The 24908-nt window shown below is 41.6% G+C and overlaps 1 protein-coding gene across 1 annotated transcript in view; it reads left to right on the top strand.

The window, feature by feature from the left end:
- The window catches only part of LOC129701570 (leucine-rich repeat-containing protein 27-like), a 40116-nt gene extending 15432 nt beyond the window's left edge, over nucleotides 1-24684 (top strand). The window contains exons 7-10 of the mRNA XM_055642837.1: nucleotides 4824-4905; nucleotides 16280-16359; nucleotides 19002-19119; nucleotides 22600-24684. Of these exons, the coding sequence (XP_055498812.1) occupies nucleotides 4824-4905; nucleotides 16280-16359; nucleotides 19002-19119; nucleotides 22600-22695 (376 nt within the window). The 3' untranslated portion in view covers nucleotides 22696-24684. The remainder of the gene's footprint in view (nucleotides 1-4823; nucleotides 4906-16279; nucleotides 16360-19001; nucleotides 19120-22599) is intronic.
- The last annotated feature ends 224 nt before the right edge of the window (nucleotides 24685-24908 follow it).

Below are 24908 nucleotides of genomic sequence, written 5' to 3'. Positions count from 1 at the left end.
TCAAACATTTTTAGAGTGCAGGATGGAAATTGGTGGTGAAGTCAATGAAGTCACCTATTCCTTTTGCCAGTCAAGTCTACACGTCAGGTAGCTAGGATACCTGAGGAACACAAATCTTTTATCCACACAAATCTATTACGCATCATATTAATGATCACTTCTCAGAATACAAAGTGAAGATATGGCTTACATTTGCATACATTCATTGGCATTCCCTGTCAGTCTGGGGAAATTGATAATGGGTCTTCTTGACCTTTTATTATCTTTGTGCTGGTCGTGCTCTAACAAGATGGGCAAGAAGAGAGATTGTTCAAATTCCCCTTAGATGGGTTGCGATATGCAAACTACTTTAAAAACAAAATAAATTAATAGAAAAAAAATAATTTGAATCCATTGATACAGTTAATAATTTTGGCATTCGAAATGAGTGTTTTTTTGCCAACATCTATTCAGGATCCTAAAGGAGAGACATTAACATCCAATAAATCAAGAAAAGATAGGGAATGAAATTCTTCCTTGTCCTGTCTGGAAATAATCAAGTGATCATTATTCAGAGCACAGAATATCAAAAAAAGCTGTTTTATTTCACAAGGAACAGAATGATTGATGTGCTGCTTCTCTATGCAGTGTTCAGGGAAGGTAAAATCTCATTGCCTGAAAGGTCAGATAATAAACCCTTTTTGTTCATTTTTTAGTTTATGAAAACTAGGCTAAAAATAAACTCACACTTCCAGATTTAAAAAAAAGTCTTCCATCTGCATTTGTCTGGTCTCATTGAGAAAGTCAAATGAGAATTATCAGCGAGCGATCTACACTATTGGACTGTGTGGGGTTTTTACCTTTTCCCGGCGAGTGTGTTTAAAAGCTCCAGTAACCTCCCGCATCCCAAAGAAGTACTCGTGCGTTATCAAACAGGATAAATTTCAATTCCTACAAGACGTTTTGGTTTAGTGAACAATTTATGCTGTGGCTGATGAATATGAAATATTGAAATGACTGGATTTGAAACAACTGTCAATGGTTTCTTATCCACAAAGCAATTACTGGCAAACGGTGTAAGAAGGAGTACTGCAGATCCAAATCCTAGTGGATTTGTATCTTGGTGTTTGAAGCTAATAGAGTTTATTATAATATTCATGGGCTCAACCAAGCTATCCTGGATTTGTTTGAGCAATATTGAATATGAAGTGACAAAGTAACACTCTTTCACAAGAGACTGTGCTATTGCTATTATATACAAGAACACACACTGAAATAACGATGTCTACACACACTCCACATTTGCAAAACATTATTTTATCTTTGTCATTTTATTTAAAACATTATTCACAAATTCCTATTGTCACTTGTTATTGTCAAACCCATTTTGTGTCAACTACAAGCAGTAAAAGATTGGCAACATTGGTTTGAAGGGTCAAATAGCCTCTCATTATATTATCATTCTGCGATCCTTTGTAAAGTCAAACTTCTAACAAATTATTAATCAGTTCCCTATGGCTCAAGTTTGTCAGATACTTCAAGGTAGTTTTCATTTCAATGTGCTGTACAAATGCAGGCTGCTGTTTAATGGGTTCCAGTTTTCTGCATGTTTCTACATATTTTAGATGTGACATTTTGCTCAGAGCTATAAAACAGACGGCCGAATTAGACTGCGTTGTTAAAATTGCATCTAGACTCCATGAATGTATCACATCACTCTCTGAAAAATCCTCCCAACCTGAAATGTCTCATGTAGAAGTTCTCCCGAGATGCTGCCTGACCCGCTGAGATACTCTAGCAATTTGTGTCTTTTTTTGCAAACCAGGATCTGCAGTTTGTTCTATCTCCACATCACTGTTGCTATTTGGCTTCCACTTGCATTTGCTCAGTGTTCAGGTGTTTCGAGCATGTGAGGATGTCACACAGAGGGGCAGAAATATGCTGGCATGGTTCAGGGTCAAAGGATTTGTAAACATGAGAATGGGAGAAGTACCAGTCAGTGGCTCAAAAATTAAGCCATCAGTATTGCAAGAATATTTGGATATTAAGAGATTGGTGAATAATCGTATGTTGATTGAGTCTGATTGCTTCCAGCAGCTTCTCCTAACACATTGTTTACTTTGGGGAACATAAAATTGCTTATTAACATTTGCTGAAGATATTTTGGTCCAAAAATATCAAAAGATGTTAATAACCAATGTATACATTTTCTGCACCTGACTTTTATTCTCCTATTTTCTGGTTTTCGCTTTTAAACAGCGAAAGAGGCCATTTGGCCCATCAATGCAAGCTCTCTGGAAATTCTCATCAGCCACATTCCCCACCTACCTTCTTGGTATCATTCTCCCTCACTGGCTCATCAATTCCCCCTTCCCCCCCAACTTCCCCCAATACTTTTGCCACCCACCAACCCACACTCAGGTAATTTACGGTATCCAATTAACGCACAAGTACTTCTTTGGGATGCGGGGGGTTACTGGAGCTTTTGAACACACTCGCCGGGAAAAGGTAAAAACCCCACACAGTCCAAACAGGTCAGGATTGAATCCTGGTCACCTGGCCACTTCTGTGCTACTGACTAACATTTAAACATATATAAGATTGCTAAATGAATCACTAAATCCAAAAGCAAAATGAAAATTAAATGCCCCGAACAAAGGTTCATATAACTGAGGAAGCATCAAAGCTACTGATATCATTTTAATGTTGACTGAAGGAGATTATTGGAAAAAAAATCTAAAAATGTTATGCAGATTACAATTGCTACTGTATACAGCATACACACATTGTTCCAAGTAGCTAGAAAGCACCAATCAGTATGTTGTCTATAATCTAAGAGTTATTTTGGAATGTTCCCCATTCTGTGTCATTGCATTTAAGATTGATCTAAATAAATCCAATCATTACCACACTCCTAAAATATCAAGCAGCTGATAGATTTCAGGTCAGTATTTCAGATCCATTGCAACACCAAATAACTTAGAGAAATGAATTTATAGATTCAATCACAAGGGTTTGCTAAATCTGTCACTCCCAATTACTCTCACTCAAATCGAGAAAAGATTCTCAAACAGCATTAAGGACGACAGAATCATAGAAGGTTATTTCAAATTCCGAGCTAATGTAAGTAGACATTTAAATACATGTTTTTTGCGTTTTGCTTAATTCCCATCCATTGTATTGTATTGTATTGTATATCTTTATTGTCATTTCCTGAGTATTCGCATACCCAGAGGAAACAAAAAAACGTTGCTCAACCAGTGTCCACTCAGTGTGCATGAAAAAAATAAATAGAAATGAAAATAAAAAATACATGTCATGAACAAATTTAACACTCTACTAAACATTCAACAGCCGTTCCGACCGGCAGCGGCACAACAGTGGCTCTGCTGCAGTGTGGGGGTTTGTGCGCGATACTTGGCAGGGGGCAAAGTCCATTTAACAGTCTTATAGCCTGTGGGAAGAAGCTGAGGAGCATCCTGCTGGTTTTGCAGCTAATGCTCCTGTACCTCTTCCCAGATGGGAGGATGGAGAAAATGTCATGCGATGGGTGGTAAGGGTCTTTGATGATGGAGATGGCTCTGTTGATACATCTCTTCCTGTATATGTCCAGCAGGAAGGGGAGTGGAGCACCAATAATCCTGCTTGCGGTCTTCACTATCCTGTCCAGTTGGTGCCGTTCGTACGCCTTGCAGCTCCCGAACCAGGAAGTGATGCCGTATGTCAGTGTGCTCTCGACAGTCCCCCTATAAAAAGTCCGTAGGTGTGTGGTGGGGAGGCCTGCTTTACGTAGTCTTCGGAGAGGGTGAAGTCGCTGCTGGGCTCTCTTGACCAGAGCTGTGGTGTTGGCCGTGGACGTCAGGTCATCAGACAGATGTAGTCCTAAGAACTTCATGCTGCTGACCCTTTCCACATCAGCTCCGTCGATGTGCAGAGGTGTATGGTGTTGTTTCCCCGCCCTCCTGAAGTCAACCACCATCTCCTTAGTTTTTCCCACGTTAAGAATGAGGTTGTGGGATTTGCACCAACCTGTGAGCAGCTCCACCTCCATCCTGTACGCCGATTCATCATTGTCACTGATGAGACCCACCACCGTTGTGTCATCAGCGAACTTGTTGATGAAGTTGTTATTGAGTCTGGCAGTACAGTCGTGTGTCAGCAGACTAAACAGAAGGGGGCTTAGGACACAGCCTTGGGGTGAGCCAGTGCTCACGGCTATGGTTTTTGATGTCCTACTGCCCACCCTGACTGTCTGCTGCCGTTGCGACAGAAAGTTCAGGACCCAGTTGCATGTGCCAGCATCAACCCCCAATAGCTCCAACTTCTCCACCAGCTGCTGCGGAATGATTGTATTGAAAGCAGAGCTGAAGTCTATGAAGAGGATCCTGGCATAGGTATTTTTCCGATCGAGATGTGACAATACGAGGTTCAGTGTTGTTGAGACTGCGTCCTCTGTAGATCGGTTGGCTCTGTAGGCGAACTGCAGTGGGTCTAGGTCGGCAGGTAGACTATTTTTGATATGCTGCATAACTAGTCGCTCAAAACACTTCATTACAATGGGTGTTAGGGCCACTGGTCGAAAGTCATTATGGCAGGCTGGGTTTGGTTTCTTCGGGACAGGGACGATGGTGGCACTCTTAAGACAGTTGGGCACTACTGCCTGGCTGAGTGAGATGTTAAAAATGTCTGTGAAGACATCTTTCAGTTGCTCGGCACAGTCTCTTAGAACGCGTCCAGGAATGTTGTCCAGCCCTGCAGCTTTGCGTGGATTGACGCTGGCAAAGGCCTTTTTAACTCTGGCTGCGGACCATTGACCATTAATTACAAACATTTCATTTTTAAAGGAAGAAGAAGCAATTAAAGACACAAGATGCAAAACATGAAAAGAAGAGAGACATAAGGCTGGCACCATTCGAGACTGATCAGGTAAATTGCAAATTGCATTTCAACATTGATGCCAATCTGTTATTTGCAGTCACCCTTCGTCTCAAGTTGTTGTTAAGGAAATGTTGGATTTCGAACATTAATTGCCAACTGAAGCAATTACAGAAAGTTAACAGGGGTAAGTAACAGCATATTGATAATTTAACTTAATATAATGCCCCAAAATTTTACAATTTACCACATGAAGATTCATTCCTTCAGCTAAAACAATATCCTTGGAGATAAATTTTAATGTCCTTCCCTCACCTGTCATTTTTGCGTCTTTTATTTCTTTCAATGGATTTAATTTTACTTTTGTATCAGATTAACATTAGTCTCTCCGTTCAAGTGTTGCTTTTCTTACTCAACCCTTACATCTCACAGATTAAGGCTACATATTGTTGAGCTGATCATTCACTGTCCACCGTTCTTGCCGCACCATTATCATCCTACATTTCCAGCAAGATACACAGCTAAATATTTTGCATTCAGGAATGTGGAATATCATTTAATATGACATATGAGGTTTACCAGTGTGGGCAAGGTCCGATCCAAATAATTCAGTGATGTTTTATTCTAAATGGTTGGTAGAGGCCTCTTATTATTGTTGGGAAATGTTCAGATTCAGATCCTGATTAGTTTATTGTAATATGATAAACTAATATAATATGATAATATATGATTTTATAATATGATATTATTAGCTTATTGTAATATTTAGATTCAGATTAATTTATTGTAATATGCACCATGGTGCAATTAACATCCTTTTTAATATCGAGTCTCATAAAGTAAATAGTGTACAGTAATGACAGATTCACCAATAAATACAATGATGAGTGCAAAGCAGCAGAATGGTGCAAAGTTTGTAGGGCAATCTGAAGTAGTGCAAAACTTATAGGAATAAGCAAATCAGATAAAATTAGGAATAAGTGGGAAGGAGGTATGAAAGAGATGATTGGTTTCAAGAGTTCAAGAGTGAGGAAGAAGCTGTTCTTAAGTCTGGATGTTCTGGCTTTCAAGCTCCCATACCTTCTCGTAGAAGGGAATGGTCAGTGTGGCAGACATCCTTGAAGATATTTTCAGCCTTTCCTGATGCAATACATAATGAAGATGGACTGGGTACAAGGAAGTGGTGAGCCTGATGGTTGGGCTATGTTCAGCACTCGATGCAGGAGCTGAGCAGTTGTCATGCCACACCGAGATGCAACCCATCAGAATACGTTCAAGAGTGTATCTGTAGAAATTGTAGAGAATCCATGTGTGACATGCTATATCTTCTTAGACGCTTCTGCACCTTCTTCTAGATGGTAGCAGTAAGATGAACGTATGGTCAGAGTGGTGTGCGTCTTTGATGTTAGCACTTCCTGTAGATCCCTTTGACAGCGGAAGATCAATATCTGTGATGGACTGTGCAAATTCCACCACTTCAAGTGGCGATCAAGTTACTGAACAAGCCTTGATGCAATCAGTCATTAATTCTTTATTGAACACTGTAGAATTTTGATATCATATTCAGAGACTTATCGAATCTCCTCAAACTTCTGAGGAGGTAGCGTCATTGATGAGTTTTTTTTTGTGATTGGATCAATGTGTGGCCTCAGGACAACTCTTCAGAGATATGCACGTCTGTTGCAAGGGAACGGGTTCAAGGATCTGACTGACAGAACAGAAAAAGCCTCATCCATCCATTTAGTTACAAATCAGATTTTACTTCGGAGTCACGTGAGTGACTACGTGACGAACCCGCCAGCCCGCATGCGCATCATATCGTCTATCGTATGGCGCAGCAACTGGCCGGCTGGCACGTGGTAAGTTTAAAAAAAGACCCGCAGGTAGGTTCTTACCTATTCTGAGGTTGTTTGTTGTTCTAGAAATTGCTTTGCAGAACGGTGTAGTGTGTTCCAGTAATATGGACAAATTGAGGGTCAAGTCCAAACGGACCGCGAAACAGGCTGCAGAAGTACGGGCAGTCAGCAGTGGCTGAATTTGCCTCCTGGGTCGCTGGCAGCAGAGCCAGCAACCTCCGACTTGGTCCCTCTAACATCCGCAGTGGTTCCACAAAAAGGGGGTAAAGCCAAGCATAAATCGGATAGGCCCATGGAATCCAATGAATCGGGCTGGGAAGATGCACCTCCTGCGATGGACAGCAGCCTAGGGCGTATGTCTCGCATGGAGCGTTTGATGGAGCAGATGCTCCAACGTGACATGCTCCAGCAGATGGAGCTTTGTCACCGTGGGTCTCCTCGGACACCCACGGCAGCACCTGGTACAGGGCTGCACAGTATCTCCCTCTCCTCGGAGTGGAGTATATGGAGTCAGTACTGGGCTGACTCTGAAGTCGGGGATTTGGCTGAAGGTACATCCAGTGTGCTGGGGTGCTGGAAGCTCAGAAATTATCGCCGTTGATTTCCAAGTTCGCGATATCCTCGTTGTCTGGGGAACCTTTACAAGAACAGTTGGCGGCCAATATCGATTACTTCATATCCCACCAGCTGCAAGAGCAAGTTACACCTGCCAAGTACACGGCACCTGTGAACTGTGCTTCCCTAAATGTTCCTGCGGTGAACAATTCAATTTGGGGACACATTAGTGGCGGCATCAGAGCCCAAGATGTGAAAATCCAAAAGGTCCTCAAGTTGCTGGTATGGGGCATTACGGCATTTGCCAGGTCTATAGATGGAACATCTCTATCAGATGTGCAGGAGGATGCCCTGGCACTATTATGCAGTGCTCAGTACGAGATCAACTACTTTAGGAAAAGTGCCATCAGACCGGCCCTGAACCCTAAATTTGCGGGGTTATGCAGAACCAGCAACACCCAGCCGCCAAGTCTACTGTTCGGGGAGAACCTGTCAAAACAGGTCAAGGATTTGGATGAAGAGGCAAAGGCTGTCGGACTGATAAAGGGGGCCGTCAACCGGCAAGACCTCCCAACCTCGGCAATAGCACCCCTATGCATCCACCAGCAGGAAACGATACCCAGAAGCTGGTGAAAGCTCGAAGGACGTGTACTCTGGACAAAGGTCTTTTTTTTAGGCCAAGGCCTAGAACGGCCTTCTTGGAAAATGCGCCATCCCCACATCCCAGCACCCCTACCCCCCAGGACTCAGGGACAGAAGAAGTAAATACTAACCCATTGGTAACCATGGAGGTAGGTGGGTCTGGCTTCTTCCGGGACTTTGAGGGTGAAAATGATTCACAAGTTGGTGGTAGGTTATGCTTGTTTTTGAGTGCATGGAGTTCAATAACGTCTGACCATTTTATACTGCACAGTATTCAAGGTTATAAAATTGAGTGCCTTCACAAATCTTTTCCACCCACACAGCATGCACCTAAACAGACGTTTGTGCTTTCACAGCAAGAAAATTTAGATGTGCATACAGAACTTTTGAGGTTATATTTGAAAGGGATAATTGAGAAATCCAGGCATACCTCTCATGAATTTGTATCTAATATATTTACAAGGGAAAAGAAAGATGGCGGTTGCCGCATAATCATTGATTTAACACAGCTTAATACTTTTGTGCACTATAAACACTTTAAAATGGAAACATTTGTTACTGCCAAACAGATGATTTCAAAAGGTTACTTTATGGCTTGCATCGATCTCAAGGATGCGTATTATTCAGTACCCATACACAAGGATCACGGAAGGTATTTGAAATTTAACTGGATGGGGCAACTGTGGCAGTTTAAGGCTTTGCCTAATGGCTTAACATCAGCCCTCAGATTGTTTACCAAAATCTTAAAACAAGCATTTGCGCTTCTTAGGGCACAGAAATATATTGTCGTGGCATATCTGGATGATATCTTAATTATTGGGAAAATTATGGAATCAGCTAAATTAGCTGTTGCGGCCTCCAAACTGTTGTTGGAAAAATTGGGGTTTCTCATCCATCCAGATAAATCCAAATTGATACCTTCCACGGTTATGGATTATTTAGGATTTACTGTTAACTCTCTTCACATGTCTGTGACTCTGCCTGGGGGCAAGGCCACAGAATTAGTAGAGGCCTATCACAGCCTTATTGGCATTAAGCAAACCTCAATTCGACAAGTATCTAGTGTCATTGGCAAGCTAGTGGCAGCATTTCCAGCCACCCAGTTTGGACCTTTGCATTATCAAAATTTACAGAGGGCAAAGGTACAAGCACTCAAAATCCGTGCTGCTCACTTTGACAGACCTATGCAATTACCAGCTAGTGCTATTTCTGAATTGCAATGGTGGATATCAAACATTTGGCATTGTCCTAATACCATTGTAGTCAGTAGTCCTTCAGTTGCTTTACAGACTGATGCTAGTGCTCTAGGTTGGGGTGCTACTGATACCGTCTCCAGTTGGTGGCAGATGGGATATGCATGAATCCTCGTTGCTTCAATCACATGGTATTAATTATTTAGAATTGTTGGGTGTGTTCTATGGCCTAAGAGCCTACTGCACAGACATGCACCATCTGCTTGTCCGACATCAGGTCGACAACACCACTGTGGTGGCTTATATTAATCACATGGGTGGAATTAAGTCGATACCCTGTGATTATTTGGCTAACCTTATTTGGCAGTGGTGTATCAAGAGAAATTTGGGTATCAGCTACTTACCTTCCAGGTAATCTTAATGCAGTGGCGGACACCAGGTCACGACTATTTAATGACCACACCGAATGGATGTTGGACCACAAAGTGTTTGCCGACATTGTAGCTCGGAATGGAACTGGATATCGACCGGTTCGCATCCAGGCTCAATCACCAATTGCCAGTATATGTTGCTTGGGTGCCAGACCCTGGGGCAGTGGCGATGGATGCATTCTCGCTGCATTGGGGAGGACTGTTTTTCCATGCATTTCCTCCCTTCTGCCTCATCAGTCGGGTCTTGCAAAAAATCCAACAAGACTCCGCATCGGGTATTTTGGTAGCATCCGACTGGCCTACTCAACCATGGTTCCCTGTGGTTCTGGGTATGGTATCAGAACCCTGCATGGCCATTCCCAAAAACTATAGTTTGTTGGTTCATCCTGTGGCAGGTGAGAGTCGCCTGTGCCATGACAAGTTAAAGTTGTTAATTTACAGAGTCTGAGGAAACCGTTTTTGGGACTTGAACTAGCGGATTGAACCGTGGATATGATCACAGTGGCATGGAGAGACTCCACCAAAAAAACAAACAAACAATATATCTCCTATATCAGAAAATGGGAGACATTCTGTGAACGAACTGACATAACATGTAATACGCTATAATCCGTAGAGGCAATAGCGGCCTCAATAGGCCTGACTTTGGGAGAACTGGGGATGGGGACTGGACATTGTGCCTTCCCCCACAGTGGTAACCATTGTGGGGGGATGATCATAAAATAAAGATCAAACTTCAAACTGGTAAGTTCTCGTTTAATCTTACTATTTATTGGTAAGAGAGAGACCAAAAACAATACTTATCTCGATATGCACAGGGCCCACCTACAGCAGCACACCTCTCACCATGTCCAGGAATTTCAAGCCGTTGACTCTCACCAGCGCTGCCCCATGGATGGAGCCAGGTTCCCAGATCCTGACGTCATCATTCAGCTCGCATGAAACTGGAAAGTAGACTATTTTGAATAGTGGCCGATTAGGAAAAGGGGAGATGCAATGAGACCTGGGTGTCATGGTACACCAGTCATTGAAAGTAGGCACGCAGGTGCAGCAGACAGTGAAGAAAGTGAATCGTATGTTAGCATTCATAGCAAAAGGATTTGAGTATAGGAGCAGGAAGGTTCTACTGCAGTTGCACAGGGTCTTGATGAGACCACACGTGGAGTATTGCATACTGTTTTGGTCTCCTAATCTGAGGAAAGACATTCTTGCCATAGAGGGAGTGCAGAGGAGGTTCACCAGACTGATTCCTGGGATGTCAGGACTTTCATATAAAGAAAGACTGGATAGACTCGGCTTGTACTCGCTAGAATTTAGAAGATTGAGGGGGGATTTTATAGAAACTTACAAAATTCTTAAGGGGTTGGACAGGCTAGATGGAGGAAGATTGTTCCCGATGTTGGGGAAGTCCAGAACAAGGGGTCACAGTTAAGGATAAGGGGGAAGTCTTTTAAGACCGAGATGAGAAAATCATTTTTCATGCAGAGAGTGGTGAATCTCTGGAATTCTCTGCCACAGAGGGTAGTTGAGGCCAGTTCATTGGTTATATTTAAGAGGGAGTTAGATGTGGCCCTTGTGGCTAAAGGGATCAGGGGGTATGGAGAGAAGGCAGGTACAGGATACTGAGTTGGATGATCAGCCATGATCATATTGAATGGCGGTGCAGGCTCGAAGGGCCGAATGGCCTACTCCTGCACCTATTTTCTATGTTTCTATGTTTGTATGAAGTAGGCTCATTGGTCTTGCTAACATTAAGAGCAAGATTGTTGTTCTGGCATAATTTAATCAAATCAACGATCTCGCTCCTAACACTTGTTATACATTATTCCTCCACAATATAGTAGCATTGCCAAATTTTAAGATAATACTGCTGCAGTGTTAGGCAACACAGACTTGGATATAGAAAGAGTAGTGTAGGGGACTGAGCACACAGTGTTGACATGTCCCGGCATTGATAGTCAGTGAGGATGAATTGTTGTTCAATTCATACTGTTTAAGCTTTGCCATTGAGGAGGTTGAAGACTCAATTGCATAGGAACAAGCAGAGACCCTGTTTCTTGAGTTTGTTGATAACTTTCGAGGGGAAGTTGGTGTTGAATGCTGAGCTGTAGTTGATGAACTTCGGGTTATCCTGGTTAGTCCGTGATCCAGTGCAGAGTGAGGAGCCAGTGATATTGTCAATGGCTCAATTGTCACTGTGAATTGTTCAATTATCATTGGGAATAGCTAGATTATAATCACATATTATCTTTCCACTGACTGGTTAGCATACAACAAAAGCTTTTCGCTGTACCTCGATACACGTGACAAACAACTAAACTGACCTTGACTAAAAACTGGCTCTATTCGCTGTCAATCTGTTGTGGTGGTACATAAACTATAATGGATGCAGAAGTTGGCACGTCATCTAATGCCCCTGTCCCACTTAGGAAACCTGAACGGAAACCTCTGGAGACTTTGCGCCCCACCCAAGGTTTCCGTGCGGTTCCCGGACGTTGCAGGTGGTTGCCAGAGGTTGCAGGTAGTGGAAGCAGGTAGGGAGACTGACAAAAACCTCTGGGAACCTCCGGGAACCGCATGGAAACCTTTGGTGTGGCGCAAAGTCTCCAGAGGTTTCCGTTCAGGTTTCCTAAGTGGGACAGGGGTATTACTCTTCATGGCTACCAGTATTATGGTTGCCCTTTTAAAGCAAGCGAGGACCCCAGACCTTAGTGATAAGAGATTGAAGATGTCTGTGAAAATTCCACCCAGGTTTCGAGAACAAGGGCGGATACACCATCAGGGCTTTCCAAATGTTCACCCTCTTGAAAGATTTTCTGACATAGGCCTCAGAGACGTATTATAATGTTGTCAAAAACTTGGGGGAAGGGGGGGGGTGTGGGTGGGCTTGTGAAGGTACATCATTATTCTTCCTTTCAAAGTCAGTATAGAAACCATTAAGCTCGGCTGGGAGTGATGCATAGTTGTCACTAGAGCAACTCGGTTTCACCTTATGGGAAGTAATGTGAAGTCAGTGTGAAGGGACTGGGTTTGCTTGCTGATGTTGATGCCTAGGAACTTGAAGCTGTCAGCCTCAGCTCCATTGATGAGCACATGGTTGGGTTCACCTCCCATACGCAAAACCCTTCGCCCCGCATCCTTAGATCAACAAATTCTGTAATTTTGCTCACACGAAGGGCAAATTGCTGTTCTGACATCATGACACATGGTTCCCGATCTCTGTGCTGTCTTCCATCTCATTATTGTTGTTGATCTGGTCAATAACAGAGGTATTATCGATGTACTGTAAGATTGCATTGGCGCTGTGCTTAGCCACATAGTCACGGGTGTGCAGAGAATAGAACATGGGATTAAGCTTGCAACCCCAAGCCAGTGTTGAGGATCAGGGTGAAGAAAATATCAATACCAGTTCTAAGTCTCTTTGGTCTGGCGGTCAGGAAATCCTGAAGCCAGTTGCAGGTGGAGGCCATAATGCCATGGTTCAGGTGCTTAGGAATGAGCTTATTCAGTACTATGGACAAAATTCCTATTGTTTTTTGCATGTTTGGGACAGTAGTGGAACATACCAAGGAAACCATGCGTTTTTGTGAGAGCATGTGGGAAGAGATGGAAATGACTGGAAATAAAATTCATTGAAATCAAAATGATGTGATCTCAAATAAAGAACACTTCATAATTCACTGAGTTTATCATTTAGATTATGGTGTGGTCAGAGGTACTTATTGTTTAAGTGGTGGTAGTATTTTACCAGGAAGTAAACAAATACCTCAATTACATAGCTAGAGGCATGATAATCCTAGAAGAAATAATGGAGATATTATTTTCTTTGGTGCATGCACCTTTGTGAAGGAGTAGCAATGAACATAGGACCATGGCAACAGCATTAGGTGAATAATGAACAATATCCAGCAAGGGAGAATGCAATGTGGACTTGCCCAATGTGATCATTCTGGAGTTACCCCATTCCTTTATCTATTCCTTCGAATGAAACTTATGAATAGTATGAGGTTATTTTTGTGTAAATACAATTTTGCACCTGCAAAATGTTATCTCGATAAGAAATAAGGTTGCAATTGTTGGTTATATCAGACTTTCTATCAATGTGAATAGAGGGAAATAAGAGATGATTTTACTGAGATGTGTATCACAGGGGTCTTGGCAGAAGAAATGCTGAGCAATGGTTCCTCTGGTGGGGCAATCTAGAACTAGTGTCAGGACAAGAAGTTCACCTGTTGAAGGCAAAGATGAAGAATAAATTATTCTTTTACAGCAGGGTGAACCTTTAGAATTCCTAGAGGTGGATGCTGATTCATTCAGTATATTCAAGACTGAAGAACTGGGTGACAGTGGTGCAGCAATAGATTTGCTGCCTTACTGTAACAAAGACCTGGTTTCGATCCTAACTATGGGTGCAATCTGAACGGAGTTTGTACATTCTCCCCCTGACTACATGGGTTTTCCCTGGGTGCTCCGATTTCCTCCCACACTCCAAAGACATACAGGTTTGTAGGTTAATTGACTTTGGTAAAAATTATAAATTATCCCTAGTGTGTAAGTTTAGTGCTAGTGTACAGGGATCACAGTCAGCATGGACCCAGTGGGTCGAATGGCCTGTTTCTGCACTGTATCACAAAACTAAATAAATCTAAACTAAGATAGATCTTTAAGATTTCAGGGAAATACTACAGGGATCAGGGAAGAGGCTGGAGTTGGGGCCCAAACCAGATCACTTGTATCCTTGTTCAATAAAGGAGAGGATTCCAAGGGACAGTGTAATCTATTCCTGTTCCCACTTCTTAAGAGGAAGATTCAGCCCGTTAAGATGAATTTTAGTCTATGCACATGGAATGGTTCAATTTCTGTAACCTTTCATTACATAGGGTCCCAGAACAATCCAGAGAGCCCCTGTGAAATTAGTGCAACTAACCCAATATGAACATTTGGGATTGGATTCTTCTGGCACTGGGTTTAGTTGGGCTGGACTTTCACCTGAACTTAGATCCAGCACTCAAACTGATTTTGCTAATGTTTGCCCATAAATTCTGGCAATACTTCAATGAGGTTGATATCTCTCTAGACCCAATTGGGCAGCTCCGGATAGAGGAATGAGATGCGTATATCATATTGTAGACCTTTGCAAAGCCTGATGTTACAGGTGACATGACAGTCAACGGCAGAGCACTTAGTGGTGCAGCCTCATAGATTCAGGGAACCACGGTCAATCATAATCTTTGGTGCTGTGTAGAGTTTGCACATTCTCTCCATTACCACATGAGGTTGCTTTGGTTTCCTCCAACATAACAAAGACATAAAGGTTTATTATCCACTGTACATTAGCAATTCATGTAGATTAATAGTATAAAGAATCAAAGAGAAATTGATGGACATGTATAGTGGAGAATAAGCTAGAAATTACAGGAAAATAAGGGAAAGGGGATGGAATTAACAGGATTGCTCCATGGGAGTTGGCATAACTTCAAAGGGCTGAGGTGCCTCTGATACAAATATGGTTGGATAAGATCAGTGTTTGGTGTTAACTGGAATCAAAATTTCCTGAAAAGGAGGAAATAGCAAGGCTATTTACATTCACTGGGAGAACTTTGAATTACAACCATTAATTCCACAATCACAATCACAATAATACTTTATTAGCCAAGTATGTTTTCCAACATACGAGGAATTTCATTTCCCATGACAGACATTCCTGATCTTTCATCACATTATGGAGTGTAAATGCAAATGTAGTGGGAATTTGAGGCTGATGGGAGGGGAATCACTCAGGGACCAGACTCTACTTCAGCATCTTGTTACACAACCACTTCTTAACAGTAATTTCCAGCAAAGTAGTCAGTAGGGAGAAGATCGTTGGGGTCTGGGTGAAAATTCTGGTTCTATGGGTGAGTTGTGGAGGTAAACTAGTAAACGTTATTTAGTCATTTGAGATACAGCGTGGAAACACACTCCTCCGCTCACTGAGTCCACACATCTACTCCCTACACACTGGGGGCAATTTATCGAGCCCAATTGACCTACATAACTGCACCACTTTGGAAAGTGGGAGGAGACCAGAGCACCCAGAGGAAACCCAGGAAGTCACGGGGAGAATGTGCAAACTTCACACAGACAGCACCCGAGGTCAGGATTGAACCCAGGTTCTGGTGTAGTGAAGGGCCTGTCCCACTTGGGCGACATTTTCGGCTTTGGGACTGTGGGGACAACAGGGGGTGGAGGGGAGAGGAGAGTTTAGTCTAGACTCACTGAATCCATCCCTGTGAAAAGTTATAAGACAGTGATTGGATCTGGAAGCAGACCAATATATCTATAAATAAAACTGAACGACTCAGCCATCTTTACATTTGCACAATTGATTTTATTGTATTCATTTTAATATATTTAATATATTATTGTTTAAAATTCATTAATTGAAGGAAGAATATTTTGCAACCCATCTGTGGTCCCTAACCCCAACCGGGCGTCATCCGCATGACAGCATACGTCAGCGTGTATGTCGTGCAACTTGACGGTTTTACGGGCTCCGCAGTCGCCGAAAAAATCGCAAAGTGGGTCAGGCCCTTGAGGCAGCAGCTCTACCAGCTGCACCACTGTGCCACCCAATTGTTCACATTTTCACTTATTATCTAGGATGATCCCAACCAATTTTAGAGTCAAAAACGAGAACACAATTCCTTCTGTTTTAGAAATCAATAACATTAAATTATTTTTTATCTTTACATTATGAATATAAAAGAAAATTGAAGATGAGATAGATGCTCTTATGGAAAAGCATTGTCAAACTAAGGCTAAAGAAGGAAGAGGAAAAGAACCAAGGTACCCAAATGTTTATCAATAATTTGTCAAAATTAAAAAGCTTTTTTTCATGCTGAGATGTATATGTATCATTTTATAGGTGGAATTAATTAATCAAGCCTTATTGTAATACACATTATGTCATGATTTCAAACTAACTTAAATATCAGGTCTGCCACATGTGGCTAAATTTTCAACTCACCTTAAGATCTACATTGGACAGCAGAATCCTCAATTGCAATGTGTATAACACATTGCTCCATTCTACTGTGGAATAGTCCTTGTTTCAGTTCTGTTGAGGCTCCTTGCCTCAACATAGAGTCACAAGGAACTGTAGATGCTGGCTTATAAAAAACAACCCCACAAATGCTGAAGTAACTGCGGGTCAGGCAACATCTCTGGAGAACATGAATAGGTGACAATTAGCGTTGTGATCCTTCTCCAATCCTGATGTTCAGCATGGGCGGTGTTGGTTAAAAGCCCCATTTTTGCACTGCATGACATAATGCAGGACCGAACGCCACAGGAGATCCTTCGTCCCTGTGAATATCAAACTGTACAACTCCTCCCCCTTCTGTTGTGTAGTCGATGAAACTGACTGCCCCCCTACCCATCTGCATATTCCCCAAGCCTTTCCACTCATCACTTTAATTTCATGTTTAATGTGTTCTGTGTATTTTGCGTTTTTATGAATGTTGGCAGATCAATTTCCCTCTTGGGATAAATAAAGTTCTATTGAATCGTATCGTATTGTATCATATGACAAATGAATATTAAATTCTATTGTGGTGTCTTTGCCATACCTATGGAGCTCCAATCACCAGTTTAAAGTTGTATTGAGATGTGCCTATCATGGACATCCTACTATAACTGCGTTGTATTATGGTGTTCACAACCCCAAAAATTAATTCATTTATATGTGTGGGGTTTGGAGGTTCCAGATTGAATCTGTGTTCATAGGATGCCACATATTGTGAGAAACATCTAGTCAGCATTCCTGTGCTCAGTGCACCACAAGCGGTGTGCAGGGAAAAACCCTTTTTTCCTCCTTGCCTGAAACTGAAATCCACCATGTCTTTTCGATGCATGACCTGTGGAAAGAGATCAAAAGGCTGTTATAATGAACAAGGAGTGGTGGGCGTGCAAGACTGTGAACCGACAGAAAACAACCAACTGGGAACCGACGTTAATTGGCAACAGGAGGTGTGAGAATGTGAAGATTGCATGTGAGGAGTAAAAGGTCTCTCTGTCGGGGTTAAGGACCAGTCTGTTCGGGGAAGGCCTGGGGAAGGAAGTGTTGCAAACAGGAGATAATAATTACCCCAAATGGAAGGGAGGGAAAACTTTTTTTATTGGCCTCTATTGCCCTGCCAGGGCACCACCTCTGAAGTGTGGTCACAGCTGTTAAGAAGTAAAATATATCAACTAATTTGTATAGAACAAGATCTCCAATATTCCTATGCTCCTTTCAAGATTCCGCACTTCTTTCATCCAAATGATACAGGTTACCAGTTAAAGGTTGACCAGAACTATCATAATCAGTTTCCTTTAGCTGCTGTCGTGATGTTTTCACTTCAAAAACAATATTTTGATTTTAAAACTATCTGTCACTTATGGTTTATTTAAGAAAAAAAAATCTTATCACCAGTGAAATAGGTTATTTGCATTAAATAAAACCACTGGTGCAACGGTAGATTTGCTGCCAGTGACCCTCATTTGATCCTGACTATGGGAGCTGTCTGTAAAGAGTTTGTACGTTCTCCCCCATGAGAAGCAAGGGTTTTCCCCGGGTGCTCCAGTTTCACCCCACACTCCAAAGACGTACAGGTTTGCAGGTTAATTGGCTTGGTATAATTGAAAATTGTCCCTAGTGTGAGTAGGATTGTGTTAATCTGCAGGGAGAACTGGTCGGCGTGGATCCGGTGGGCCAAAGGGCCTGTTTCCGCACTGTTACACTAAGCTAAACTCAATAACAAGGTCAATAACTGAGAGGGGTGGTAGAGACAGATGCTCTCTCAATGTTTAACTATCTAAATTATTTCATAAATTACCAAGACATTGATGGCTATGGGCCAAGTGGTGGAAAGTGGGATTAGTTTTGATAGTATTTGATGGCAAGTGAGGTCACAGTGAAAGGAGTGCAGTATAACTGTGTGACTATTACTGACAATTTTATATTTATCCGCATTCAAAAGATGAACCATATATCGTTACTTCTATCAATCTTTACCCTCCCTTCCCCCTAGCTCTCTGGCCCTTAACCTCGCCACATAATTAAACTTTATTCTGTCGCAACTCCTGTTCCCAATTAATTTTGTCTCTCAGCTGGTTGTCTTCTCTCAGTTCACAGCCACACACACTTGCCCCCTATAAGCTCATTGTAGCACCTTTTGATCTCTTTCTGCAGATCACGCTGGCAGTTTTAACCTCATGCAGTTCTAAAGTTCCTGCAGGAACCTTTTATCCTTCTCTACACCACCAGCCTCCTACCCACTCCATCCCCCATCCCTTCCCATCTCCATCCCCAACTATGCTCTGGTATTATTAGAGTTTCTGTTTAAAAAAAAAAACTTCAGAGCCGGTTTGCATTAATGGCCCCGAACTATAGAGGGTGTGAAATGAGTGTTTGAAATCTGTTCGTTCTTTTATCTTCTGATATCTAGCATTTCTAAAGTCAATGACCTACAAATGAAATTGCAGCAACGGCTTCAATGGCATCAGGAGCAAAGAAGAAATAAGCATGTAAACACGCCAGTCTCACATGAGGATGAAAATGCTAAGGTACAGGAAATTAGTTTATTTAAAAAGACATTTTAAGAATCAAGTGTCAAGTGGTTATTCGCATTTGCAGGAGCATAATTAGCCTGTAAATACTGTACTCATAGATAAGAATAATAACCCCAAATTATTGCAAAAAGCCCAAAGGCCTGGTGAAACAAAGACATTACGTAGTTCATAATTTAGTTAATTTTTGTAGTGTTCAAGAGCCTGATGGTTATTAGGATGAAGCTGTTCTTGAACCTGGAGATCATATCTTTTAGACTTTGATACCTTCTTCCTGATGGTAGGAATTAAATGAGAGTTTGGCCAAGGTTTTATTACAATTTTGTATGGAAATTAGCCTAAAGATTGAACCATGGGGTTTTCCATCCTATCAAGCTCGCAGAATGGTGGTTAGCAAGTGAACACTTGTAAAAGATCAAAATAATAAATGCAGACTCTGGAAATATGAAATGAAAACTGAAAAGACTGGAAAACTCAGGCATCATATCTGTAGAGAAGGAATGGGTGACGTTTCAAGTCGAGACCCTATTCAGAAGTTCAGACAGTATTTAGCATCTCAGGACTGAGACCCTTCATCAGGACTAAGGAAAAGGTTTGTATCTCTGGCTATAACAATGACAAAGAAAATAAATTAAGTATCCACTAGACTAAGTGGAACACGTTGGGTCCCAGCTTCACACGGAAGGGCTGCTTCCCCCAACGCAATATTCCACCTCTCCACCAATTCCAATATACACACACACTCACACACACACATAGACTAACACACACACACACATACACTCAAACTCACACACTCAAACACACCCTCCACCTCACACACACACACACTCACACACATACACTCACTCACACACACACACTCACTCACACACATACATACACACACACATACACGCCTACTCGCACATACACACACACACACTCACTCATTCACTCACTCACACACTCACACATACACTCACACATACACTCACACACACGCATACACACACACACACACACACACACTCACATACACACACATACACTCGCACACACACACACACATACACTCACACACACACACACGCACACACACACACACACACACACACACACACACACACTCACACACACACACACACACACAGACTCACACACACACACACATACACACACACACACACACACACACACACACACACACACACACACACTCACTCACACACACACACACACTCACACACACATACGCACACACACACACACACATACACTCTCACACACATACACTCACACACACAGACTCTCACACACACATGCACATACACTCACACACATACATACACACTCACACACACACACACACACACACACACTGACTCACACACCATATATATGACACTAAACTTTCTTGAATACTCACACGGCTGAGCACAGTCTCTCCACTGTGGGGCTTCTGCAGTCAGCGGCACTTCCGCAATCAGCGTGACCTCTGCACTTTCCGGAAATTACGCAATCAGTGCGACCTCTGCACTCACCAGAAATTACGCAATCAGTGCGACCTGTCCACTAAGCGGAAGTCATGAAATGAGCGGGACTTTTGGACTAAACACAGTCGGGCCTAATAAAGCATTTATTCCTTCCAAACACAGTCAAACCTAATAAAGCATTGCAGTTTCAAGCACAGGCAGGGCAGCAGGGCAAACAACTCAGGGCATTGTCATTAAGGGCTAACAAATCATTTATTGCAAGTACAGTGCAGACTCACAGTTCAGTTGATTCACAGCTTTGAATAACAGTCGTGGCCTCTCCCTCGCGATCTTGCAGAGTGACTGACTCACGTCCAGGTATCCAGGTTTTATAGTCCTGCCCCCCCTCCCTCGGAAGGGGCGGTACCTTCATTGCGGTGATTGACAGGCGAGAGGACCAATCAGCTCATCTCAAGGTTTTTTAAACACTCATAACTTTTTTATTTTTCATTGATGGGAAAAATACTCAGGGCTGACTCAGCGGAGGAGGGCTTTGTGAGTAAGATGGGCAAAAATCGCAGCCATACAGGGTAGCATTTTTTCTAAAATCAATATACAGCGCAGACAGAAAGTGGTCAAGCTGAGACTTTTAATTATATAGATGATTAAATCTGAACCATCATTGGGTCCTCTGAGTACAAAGATACCGAACCTGTTTAAGAAGGGTCTCGACCTGAAGCATCACCCATTCCTTCCCTCCAGAGATGCTGCATATCTCGCTGAGTTACTCCAGATTTTTGTGTCTATCTAAGGCCCTGACGTCTGGTCAGGGCTAAAGCTCCATTCTGTAAAACCTTCATAAGTAACCTGCAGAATAAGTGTCATGCATCAGTTTCCATTAATCTGGAGCAGATTGGAGGAGGCGTACAGCTCCTGGTCCCAAGCTTAACACTCTGCTATCTTGAGCTCTGTTTCCATTTCATTTCCAATTTCTAGTCTTCCACCAATTTTCGCTACACTCAAAACCCCGTTCATTCACCAAGCAGATGCAGTTTGTACTTCTTGCTCTGCACATTATCCCAATATCTCTGGCCCACAGGATATAGGATATTTAGTATAGAAGAGTTAATACCTTTAGCTACCTGTTGGATCTAAGAATATCAATCAGCAGATTTAAAGCATGCATCAGTTCATATTCTCTGCTGCGATATCTCGTCTGAGCAGAAATGGTGCAAAACAAGCAAAATATTGATCAGCTTTAGGAAGAATGAACTGTGTTTTTCATACCATCTGATTTCATCAGGAGTAGCATTTGTACAACTTATTATAAAAAATTATGGTCACTATACTGACAGACCTTTCAGAGAGATAGGAAGGTGAAAAAGTATTGGTCAGATAGAAACATACTGTCTACAGCAAAATTAAAAACATTGCTTGAAGTGTATCATGCTGACAGAAAATATTTTGGAGAGAGTTCAGATGACATAGCAACATAATAGCATTTGTGTCAGTAAATATTACAAATTAATATTTCTTAATTTTATGCAAAAACAAAGATGCTGAAATAAATCTATGTTGTTGGATAGAGAGAATGGGAACTGCCATTTTCAAAAGCTTTCAAATAATGATGTGAACTGTATATTTTGCTTTTGGTTTGGAGTTTGTTTTTGAAATCTTAGGAATGCACATACTTGCATGTACTCAATGTTCTTAATTGTTGTCATTTGGAACAGTGAAGGTATATTAAGCAAATTGTGGTAGAAATTTCTAGGACTTTATTCAGTGGTGCATCACTCTCAGCTCCAACATTGGTAATGTGGGGAAATTACCAACATTATTTGGAGAGTACCTACTCAGATGAATTTTGGAACTCACAGTCGATATGACCTTTGCCATATATAGTCCAATGTATGTGAGAATAAGAAGGAGAATGAGGTTACATCTTTCATATGTTTGGTGTTATTAATATTAATAACAACAATTAAATGGCATTAATGGCATATTAATTTTTGCATTATTTTAGGATCAGAATACGAGGAAATCTTTGGCTGAGTTGAAACAGGAAAGTACAAAACCTACGGAGTATCGATTCAGTGCTTACATTGGAGAGTATTATTAAATAGAAATAATTATTAAAATAATAATGATTAAAGAATTATGCATAGATTGGGTTAAAAGCATAATAAGAAATTTGAATTTTGATTTGCTCTGCAGTTTGGAATTATTCTTATGAAGATCTAACATGGGAAACCATACTGTACATTGCAAAAATAGCGCTGTGAATAATCTTTGAGAGAACATTTCCCAGTCCTAGCATTGGGGTTGCTCACTAAATTTGCACAATTGGCAATAATGGAGCAAATTGATTTAACTCACTCACTTGTGCTGCCTTACAGTTGTTTTGAAAGAGCACCATAAATAATTTGGTTGCAATCTATTCTTTTGTTTTATTATCTTTATGTTGGTCGTCATCGTTTATAGATGGCAGTTTCATTGAACCCAGCATTGGAGGTAGGGTTCATTTGCACAACTCCAGCATCAAAGTGATTTGAGTGCATGGCAAACAAAGATATCTGAACTCTCCCTGCCTCTAAGGGGACGGTGAAACACATCAATGAGCACTCCGGAAGGAGCTGCAGCAACAGAAAGTGAACTGAGAGATACAAACACCTTAGCCTCCGAAAATGTCGGATTAATTTTTTGCACGATTCATGTATTGTATATAGTTATTACCTGAATAAAGTCTATTTTGAAATTAAAAAAAAACCCAACAACAACAAAACAAATAAATAAATAATGATAAGACAGAGTAATTCATATACCATTGGTTAATTCTAATATACACACTGAACTTTTTTTTCTCTTCTCCCATTATGTACTATGTTTACATATTCTGTTGTGCTGCAGCAAGCAAGAATTTCATTGTCCTATCTGGGACATATGGCAATAAAACACTCTTGACTCTTGACTCTTGAACCTTGGACTGTCTTTAATGCACTAATTTGTTGTACAACTGAACTGACTGGGGGTAAAAAAAAAGACACTTAATGCTTGAGAAATGCAGAGAATCAGACAGCATCTCTGGAGAACATGGATAAATGTTGCTTCCAGTGGGGGCACTTCTTCAGATTGATTGTGGGAGGGAGAGAAAATTGGAAGAGAATTGAGGGCGGGACAAAGCCAGGCAAGTGTTAGGTGGATACAGCGGGGTTTGGATTAGCAGATGGGTGGGACAAAGGTCAGTGAGAGAAAAAGACAAAAGATTATGAGATAAGGAGAGTAGAGGTGTGAAATATGAAGCTGGAGGAAGAGATGGAGGTGGAAGGGGTTGCGTGAGATGGGAAAGTGGGAGAAATATGTGTGGGGCCAGGGAAGAGATGATGGTAAAAGGGGGAGGGGTCGTTGATTAATTACCTTACATTAGAAAATTCAATGTTGAGTTTGTAAATTACCCAAGTGGAATATACACAGCCTAGTGCCTTATGTGGAACTTATACTGAATCAGGTCAAAAGCATTGCATCTTGCTTCCTGTCTAAGAAGGGTCTTAACATCACCCATTCCTTCTCTCCAGAGATGCATGCTTGTCCCGCTGAGTTACTCCATCATTGTGAGTCTAGCTTCGGTATAAGCCAGCATATGTTGTTCCTTCCTACACATGTCCCCAAATCTTCTTGGCCCAGTCGCGTCTGCATGGAACTCCAGACGTGTTGAGCGTTTTGAAATAAATGACTTCTAAGAATGGGCAGCAGTTTGTTTTGCTTCACTCGGACTTGGTGCCTTTCAGCTCTCTCTCTCTGCTACTGAGTGGCTTTCAGCTGCTGCAGATGTTGGTTCTCCATTTGCTGAAGCCCATTTTAATCACAAACCTACTGTGGCATCACGCTGACCCATAGTCACAACTCTCATCAGGTTCCCAAATGAGAGAATTAAAGTATAAAGGACAAAATAAGCCATCTTTCCATGACTCATTATACATTTCTGTCTATTTGATGTCCTTTCCCTCTAACTCTGCCAACACCGATTTAGGTTTGAGATTTTGAACGTGTTTCTTTTCAGAGGTTTTGGATTTGGGATTCGAGATGGCCGCCCTTCCCTCCATCTCTCCTTCAGTAGAGTGTGATGGATTGGCTTATGAATCCTGTCTTTCACCCATACATAAGCAAGTGTTTGCCTACGAGGAAAATATCTTTTCACACCATACTATTAAAAATAATCAGTATTTAAAAAATAACTTTGAATATCAAAAATAAGTATAACTTATTCCTTTTTCTTTGGAATCTGTTTGCTAAATTAATCAAGTATGATTGTTGAAAACATTATGCACAGAGATT

The sequence above is a fragment of the Leucoraja erinacea genome, chromosome 1 (assembly GCF_028641065.1).
Source record: "Leucoraja erinacea ecotype New England chromosome 1, Leri_hhj_1, whole genome shotgun sequence".
Taxonomy (NCBI): domain Eukaryota; kingdom Metazoa; phylum Chordata; class Chondrichthyes; order Rajiformes; family Rajidae; genus Leucoraja; species Leucoraja erinaceus.
The sequence above is the reverse complement of the archived record's forward strand: the minus strand, read 5'-3'. Positions and strand labels throughout refer to the sequence as shown.